This window comes from Teleopsis dalmanni, unplaced genomic scaffold, assembly GCF_002237135.1.
Source record: "Teleopsis dalmanni isolate 2A unplaced genomic scaffold, ASM223713v2 unscaffolded_contig_1422, whole genome shotgun sequence".
In the NCBI taxonomy this organism is placed as follows: domain Eukaryota; kingdom Metazoa; phylum Arthropoda; class Insecta; order Diptera; family Diopsidae; genus Teleopsis; species Teleopsis dalmanni.
In genome coordinates this window covers 112-9,272 of record NW_024032804.1, presented here as the reverse complement: position 1 = coordinate 9,272, position 9,161 = coordinate 112, and the positions used below count along the sequence as shown (strand labels likewise).

The 9,161-nt window shown below is 32.3% G+C and overlaps 1 protein-coding gene across 2 annotated transcripts; it reads left to right on the top strand.

Annotated features, from left to right (window-relative positions):
* The first annotated feature begins 1,785 nt into the window (after positions 1-1,785).
* Positions 1,786-8,920, top strand: LOC119664102 (protein sidekick-like). 2 transcript variants are annotated; one of them, XM_038073659.1, is made up of 7 exons: positions 1,786-3,285; positions 3,348-5,065; positions 5,137-5,415; positions 5,634-5,657; positions 6,813-7,133; positions 7,314-7,648; positions 8,323-8,920. In XM_038073659.1, the coding sequence occupies exons 1-7, from the start codon at positions 1,826-1,828 to the stop codon at positions 8,563-8,565; spliced, it is 4,380 nt and encodes a 1,459-aa protein (XP_037929587.1). In that variant the 5' UTR covers positions 1,786-1,825; the 3' UTR covers positions 8,566-8,920. The 2 variants fall into 2 exon arrangements, with proteins under 2 accessions (XP_037929587.1, XP_037929588.1); XM_038073660.1 differs by lacking the exon at positions 5,634-5,657.
* The last annotated feature ends 241 nt before the right edge of the window (positions 8,921-9,161 follow it).

The following is a 9,161-nucleotide window of genomic DNA, read 5'->3' as shown; positions in this document are numbered from 1 at the left end:
GTTGTTAATACAGATTAAAAGTTATGTAATAATATACTGTAAATTCCAAGACTTTGTCAAAATTTTAATAAAGCAAATTATATAAACTAGATTGATTTAGTTGAAAAGCACTTTAAGTAGATAAATAACTAATAACTTTGTGGATGGATAAGCTATTAACTATGATTACCAACGAAATTTTAAAACAGTTAAAGATATAAAGAAGAAGATATTATGTAAAATCCATCTATATATACATTTTAGTTTTCAAAAATGAAATTCATCATTTTCTAAAATACATTCATCTTTCGTCTATTGAGTAAAAAAGATATCAAATAATATATAAAGAAATTAATATTTCGCCAAGAACATCACTTATTAAAAAATATCTTGAAACGGTTTTTGTATATTTTTTTATTCTGGCTGTACGTCCCTTCTTGTTAAATAATAAAACTTTAATATTTTTTATTAAACTCTATATTTTAACTCTCCTTGAGAGTCATCATCAGGATTACGATTATAAGTTAATATTATTAAAACTGCATAAACGTGCTCCTCTTTGTTCTATCGTCTTTATTGTTTTATTATTTAACAAGAAGGGACCAACAGCCAGAATAAAAATATATATATATATCCCATTTTAATAAACAGGTCGAAAAATAAATTTAGAAAATTTTAATGTCTTTAAACTTTATTAAAAAAAAAACGATTTTGATAGTTTAGAGAAGTTCAGCATTTTCTAGTATATCTACTAGAAATTCAAGAAAGGTAATGTCTCCTTTAACATGCTTTTAGATAAAATGGTAAGTTAGGGAACACAATTTCTAACTTAGGATGTAGATTTATGTTAAGTACATTTATTTTTTGTATCATATATATATTTTTTGTATATAAATTGTATCATACCATATATATCATATATAATTTATAAATCGGTTTTTTAAACACAATGCAGATAGTGTCAAATTAATCGATATATTACTGAAAAATATTACAGTTTTGATATAAATACAAAATTAATTGCGTTGTTTTCATATGTTAACTAATCAGACAATCAGACAATGTAAAATCATTTATTCAATAAATTTGAATGTAAAAACATACCATAGATCAGCAATAATTTGAGTTAGATCCAGTAAATGACTGACACGTTCATTATTCATTAATTCGACATATTAGTTATACGAGAGAAGTTAGTTATGAAGTTTTTATACTAAACATTAAGTATTAAATTTTCAGGACAGAGCACATCCTAACATATCTGTTCAGTTGCTTTATTTATTTATAAATTTATTATGTATTATCTCTGTACCAACGCTTCTTTTAAAAGCTAATCAAATAATCTATTAAAATAATAACTTATATTAAATGTCAGTGCACTGTTTAGACCCCATTCACAAAATTTAACAATATTTCTAGAGAGCTACAAAAATTTTGTATCAGTAAACGTTTGATGTCTATAGTAATACGTAATGTATTATTTTTCCATAATTTTTATTTTTTTTTTATAATTAATTTTATTAAGACATTTTGTAAACATACAATATTCTTTTTTTGTTTTTTGTTTTGAACATTTTGTAAAAAAAATCAAATTAAATCGCTACAATGATAATCTTTACTAATGTCATATATCCTTTTTTGTACTTCCACTTTAAACTGGCTGTAAAATATAATTGTAGAATTACCGCTTCACCGAGGTACTTTAAAATATTCACATAAGAATCCATTCAATAAAATTAGATTTTATTTCTACACTATTTTTTTTTAATAGAAATTAATAATACATTTTTTCATTTACGCAGCACCTTCAGGGCCACCTGTTGGATTTGTAGGTTCAGCTCGATCAATGTCAGAAATTATAACGCAATGGCAACCGCCTTTGGAAGAACATCGCAACGGACAAATTCTTGGCTATATAATACGTTATCGTCTATTTGGTTATAACAATGTACCTTGGACATATCAGAATATTACAAATGAAGCGCAACGAAACTATTTAATACAAGAACTCATCACTTGGAAAGATTATATAGTACAAATCGCAGCTTATAACAATATGGGAGTGGGTGTGTACACCGAAGGAGCTAGAATAAAAACAAAAGAAGGCATACCGGAAGCACCACCTACAAATGTTAAAGTTGTTGCCATAAATTCTACTTCAGTTAAAGTATCCTGGATACCACCAAATCCACAACAAATAAACGGCATAAACCAAGGATATAAAATACAAGCTTGGCGTCATGAAATGAACGATGATGACTTGGAAGAAACTGAAGCCCGAATGATCACAGTACCGCCAAGTCTAATTGATCCACTTGCCGAACAAATTGCTATTCTAAGTGGACTGGAAAAATTCACGGATTATAATATAACAGTTTTATGCTTCACAGATCCTGGTGAAGGTGTTCGTAGCTATAAAATAGCTGTTAAAACGAAAGAGGATGTGCCAGATGAAATTACCGCTTTGCATTTTGATGAAGTTTCAGACAGATCTGTTAAAGTGTTGTGGGCACCACCGAAAAATTTAAATGGAATTTTGACTGGTTATACCGTGCGGTATAAAGTTAAAGATCATCCTGAAACTTTAAAATCAGTTAATTTGACTGCTGATGATACACAGTTAACAGTTACACAATTACAAGCCACTACGCATTACTGGTTTGAAATAAAGGCATGGACTAAAGTTGGTGGGGGACCTGCAAAAACTGCAACAATACAGTCGGGAGTTGAGCCTGTATTGCCACATCCACCAACAAATTTGGCGCTTTCTAATATAGAGGCATTCTCGGTTGTGTTGCAATTTACGCCTGGGTTTGATGGTAACTCATCTATTACGAAATGGAAAGTGGATGCACAAACTGCGCGTAATATGACCTGGTTTACAGTCTGTGAAATATCAGATCCTGATGCAGAAACTTTAACAGTAACGGGACTAATGCCATTCACTCAATACCGTTTACGTCTGAGTGCTACAAATGTTGTGGGCTCTTCCCAGCCTTCCGAAGCTACCAAAGACTTTCAAACTATACAGGCAAGACCAATGCATCCACCATTTAATGTAACAGTGCGAGCAATGAGTGCTACACAGTTAAGAGTACGCTGGATTCCATTACAACAAACTGAATGGTTTGGGAATCCTCGTGGTTATAACATTACATATCGTCAAATTGAAAGCATAACGAAGGTATCAGCGAAATCTGTATTAATTGAAGATCATACTGCGAATTCGCATGTGCTAGAAGGTTTAGAAGAATGGACTCTTTACGAGGTTTTGATGAATGCTTGTAATGATGTGGGTTTCTCGAGGTAAATTTCATTTAACATTTCAAAGTTTAAAAATTTATAATTTTTGTTTTAATTTTTGACAGAGATAGTGCAATTGCTGTCGAACGAACACGTGAAGCGGTACCTTCGTATGGTCCTTTAGAGGTGCAAGCCAATGCCACATCCTCCACAACAATTGTAGTACGCTGGGGTGAAGTGCCGAAGCAGCATCGTAATGGTCAAATTGATGGCTACAAAGTGTTTTATGCCGCTACTAACCGTGGCGGTCAAGTGCTACACAAAACCATATCAAATAATGCTTCCTACACAACTACATTGACTGAACTAAAAAAATTCGTAATCTACCACATACAAGTACTTGCATTTACTAGACTCGGTGATGGTGCTTTAAGTACTCCTCCAGTACGTGTACAAACATTTGAAGACACACCAGGTCCGCCTTCCAACGTAAGCTTTCCAGATGTATCATTTTCGACTGCTCGTATAATTTGGGATGTACCTGAAGATCCAAATGGCGAAATCTTAGCTTATCAAGTGACATATTCATTAAATGGCAGTGTTAATCTTAACTACAGTCGTGAATTTCCACCATCAGATCGCACTTTTAGAGCAACACAATTGTTGGCAGAACGGTATTATATTTTTAGTGTCACAGCTCAAACACGTCTGGGTTGGGGTAAAACCGCCGCAGTTCTTGTTTACACTACAAACAATCGCGAACGCCCACAACCACCATCTATGCCACAAATATCGCGTAGTCAAATACAAGCGCATCAAATAACTTTTAGTTGGACACCCGGCCGCGATGGATTCGCCCCACTTCGCTATTACACTGTACAATTAAGAGAGAATGATGGTCCTTGGACAATACTGCCAGAACGTGTCGATCCTGCATTTACTTCTTATACTGCAATTAATTTGAAACCACATACTACATATCAATTTCGCATACAAGCGACAAACGATTTAGGTGCATCAGCGTTTAGCCGTGAAAGCATTGTAGTGCGTACACTCCCAGCAGCACCAGCAGTTGGGGTATCCAATTTGAAAGTGGTACCAATAACAACAACATCTGTACGTGTTCACTGGAATGCACTGGAAACTAGTTTGTGGAATGGAGACGCAGCAACTGGTGGTTATCGTGTTATGTATCAACAATTAGCCGATCTTCAAACAATTTCCTCAACCCCAAAAACAGATATAATGGGTATAAATGCAAATTCAATGGTGTTGACTGACCTGCAGCAAGATCGTAATTATGAAATTGTTGTGTTGCCTTTTAATTCACAAGGTCCCGGTCCTGTTACACCACCAGCTGCCGTTTATGTTGGCGAAGCTGTACCAACTGGGGAACCTCGTGCAGTTGATGCAGCTCCTATTTCTAGTACAGAAGTAAGACTACGTTGGAAACCACCAAAGCAAAGCATGCAAAATGGTGATCTCTTAGGTTATAAAATATTTTACTTAGTTACTGACTCGCCACAAGAGTTGGAAGAGGGTCGGAAATGGGAAGAAGAAATCGAAGTTGTTTCAGCCACTGCTACTTCACACAGTCTTGTGTTTCTTGACAAATTCACTGAATACCGGGTACAGATATTGGCTTTCAACCCAGCAGGCGATGGACCACGTTCACAACCTATAACTGTTAAAACATTGCAAGGTCTGCCAAGTGCGCCATTGAATTTACGATTTGAAGATATAACAATGCAAAGCCTTAAAGTATCATGGGATGTCCCAAAATTTCGTAATGGTGAAATACTTGGATACTTGGTAACCTATGAGACAACCGAGGAAAACGAAAGTAAGTCCATTGTAAAGCTAAAGATTCGAGGTGTAGGCAAATGTTTCAAATAAATTTTACATCTGTTATAGAATTCAGCAAACAAGTGAAACAAAAGGTTTCCAACACAAATTTACTTGTACAAAATCTAGAAGAAGAAGTTACTTATACATTTACAGTACGAGCACAAACCATTGACTATGGTCCAGCTGTTAGCGAAAATGTGACAACTGGTCCACAGGATGGCTCTCCAATAGCACCTAGAGACTTAATTCTTGCTAAAACACTTTCGAGTGTAGAAATGCATTGGCTTAATGGGCCTTCCGGCAGAGGGCCAATACTTGGCTATTACATTGAAGCAAAAAAGCGGGGTAAGTAGTTTTTTTTAATAAATATGTAAAAAGTATTATATTTAATTGATGGAATGGTTTTATAATTATTTTGATTGTACTTGCTTATAATTGGTTCTTAGTCTGACGAATTAATTAATTTTTTGGTAATGGTTTTTAATGTACAAAATTTCTTTCTTTATGTATTTTTATTTATTTGATTGATCTACAAAATTACGCTTCTAAACTTGCTTGAGTAGAAAGAGGAGAGCCAACATTTATTTGTGAGTATTTGTTCTTATAATAATGCATGTATTCTATAATAAGTAAAAATATGCAAAATAGTTGTATCAATCAATATTACATATTTGATATATAAAACATTTTCATTTATCACTATCAGCATCCTCATCACTGTCATCATCATCAATAGGTCTTAAATCTCACTATAACTCTTAACGCTTGGTTCATAAATTTATTATATAAAAAAAAAATAATTTTATAATAAACCAATTACGTTTTATAAACTATTTATAATAGAATAAGTTTATATGCTTTAAAAATAGCTTCTTATATGAATTAAATTAGCAGTTGTGTTACGATGACCGCATTTATTGACTATAAAGATATTTAGATTAAAATTCAAATCGCTTGTGTTTTCATTTATTTCATTATGTTCATTTCACTTGCTCCAAATTTTTTACCTGATGATCTGATCTTATCACTCAGTTATAAATATAAGGAATCATTTATTCCAATTATATTCAAAAGATCCACATAATAATTGGTTGCGGTACGTGGTAAATAACAAAATCTCTTAGAGATAGGAAATATCAACCAATAGAATAAAGTTCTCCGTTTGATAACCTCAAGTCATGACTAAGCCTTGAGAAATAAATATGGAAATTTCTATATATTAACCTTACTTCAAAAATAAGGTAAAACTAAATTATTTTAAATTATTTTTATTATTGAATGTTTTCAACGCTGTAATAGATTTTGTAAGATTTCTGTTGTAACTGCGTTTTATCAGTAGTATTTAATTTTTTTTTTTTTTGTTGCATTTTGTATTTTAAACATAAAATTTTTTTTATTCTAAATACTTACATAAAATTCTTAGAACATTGTTCTTTTCAATAAAGTGTTTATCGTGTGCTTTCTACGATGGAAGACTCAAATGGGAAAAATGGAAATAAATTTTTAATTTTTAAAATTTTAAATCATTTCATTTGCACTTTTAATTGTAACAAAATTATTTAGTCTGTGATAAATTAAAATTCAATTAATATTTAAGATCCTTCGAATTGAGTAACTTTGCTTAGAATCTGTAACCGCGCATTTAAACATAAATTTAGCCATTAATTCAATCAACCTGCACATTTACGAATGCATATCGCTGTATTAAAATAAATAAAATTGTTTCTTTCGCATATTTACAGACGATTCTCGTTGGGAGACAATTACGCGAACGACCACTGGCACCATGCAGGATTTTACTGTCAGCTATCAAAGTTTACTACCATCCACCGCCTACACATTCCGCGTCATTGCCTACAATCGTTACGGCATATCGTTCCCAGTGTATTCAAAGGACTCAATACTGACACCTTCTAAACTGCATTTGGAATACGGTTATCTGCAGCATAAACCATTTTACCGCCAAACGTGGTTTATGGTTGCTTTAGCTGCCACATCCATTGTCATAATAATCATGGTAATAGCAGTGCTGTGCGTAAAGAGTAAAAGCTATAAATATAAACGTAAGTTAACAGCAATAGAATGAAAAGTGAAGTAAAAACTAAATAAATTATACAGAATGTTATGGAGCGGCGACTGTTGTGTGCGCTGTCGTCCTCAAATTAAATTGTGCAAACAACATTTAATTATATTTGTTATTTTATTTCTTTTTACCGTTTACTGTTTTTGCTACCATAATGCAGAAGAAGCACAGAAAACTTTAGAAGAGTCAATGGCTATGTCAATCGATGAACGGCAGGAGCTTGCTTTGGAATTGTATCGTTCACGACATGGTGTTGGTACAGGCACACTGAATAGTGCTGGCACTTTAAGTCGTGGTACACTTGGTACGTTGGGACGAAAATCAACAAATCGACCACCAACAAGTTTGCAACTTGGCAAGAGTCCACCAAGACCTTCTCCAGCTTCAGTGGCATATCATAGCGATGAGGAGAGCTTAAAATGCTACGATGAGAACCCAGATGATAGTAGTGTGACGGAAAAACCATCCGAAGTTAGTTCGTCTGAAGCATCACAGGTAAAATATAAAATTAAAATTATTTCTGCTTAATATACCGAAACAGATAACAGTGACATGCGTTTAGGTATATACTTAATATTAATTTACATGTCTTGATTGATACTAATGAAGGTATCTGTCCTTCGTACATATTCCTTAGATTAACATTTATTATATAAGCAATACTATATTAAATATATAATACATCCATATATGTATCTGTCGCCAAATCAATCATATAAATTAGTTGTTCTTCAATTAAGACACAATTCAGTCTTCTTCATACTTTAAAGAATATAATTGCTCAATATATAAAATTTGAAAATTGTATTGGAATGTTAGCCCATGCTATTTACATATATTATTGTTATTCAGAAGAAACAACATAAGTATCTGATTATTGAAGAAATTTCATTGCAGATTTTATGTGTAGGATTTTATCATTCACTTCCAATAGAAATGACATATTCTTACCTTTCTTAAGAGCATAAACACCACACAACACAAAAATTTTGAATTTTGATATATAACAATTGTTTTTCTATTTATATATCAATTTAATATAAAATATTTGTTCTAGCCTGCTCAATTATTACAGCTTAGAATTAATATATTTAACACATTAAATGTAAGATCCTCACAAATAATTGTTTTTTAAAAAATGTGATCATCATCTCCTTATACAATTTCAGCATTCGGAAAGCGAAAACGAGAGTGTGCGGTCGGATCCACATTCTTTTGTCAATCACTACGCAAATGTCAACGACTCGCTGCGTCAATCCTGGAAGAAAACGAAGCCAGTGCGAAATTATTCAAGTTACACAGACTCCGAACCGGAGGGTAGTGCAGTGATGAGTCTCAATGGCGGTCAAATCATTGTCAATAATATGGCCAGATCGAGAGCACCATTGCCTGGCTTCTCCTCATTTGTCTGACAATCAACAGAGTTTTAAGGAACACGTAAAACCAAAATTCCATGGATTTATTAAGATAAGAACAAAATTGTTTTAGACTAGACATACGTTAGTAAACACGCACACACAAACCTATACAAGTTTTAATGTGTTTGTGAGTGCCAGTGAAGGTTACTGCCGTTTTTTTTTAAATTTTTGACAATGCAAAAAACTTTAAAATTAAGAGGGCTAAGCTACGATGATTTTTGTTTTAATTTAAAATATTTTTAGAATTAAATTAGCGCAATTAATTATTAATCTAATTATGTTTTTGTGTAGTGTGAATGTTGACTGAACTGTTTTATATACAATTTTATGTACTTGTTTTTTATATACATTTTCATTTAATTTAATTTAATTAAATTTATTCAATTTTTTAAAGAAAGCCAAACTTTATTTTTGAGTTTGACTCTGTGCGAAAATCTTTTTAATGAAAAACTGCAATTAAAAATGTTAATTAATTTATTTAAGAAATTAATGGTAATTCTTTTATGCGTAAATGCAAATATCTGTAACATGTGATGAAAGCTTTTGCACTGAACATGTGTATATGAGTGTCACAAAATTCAATTAATAAT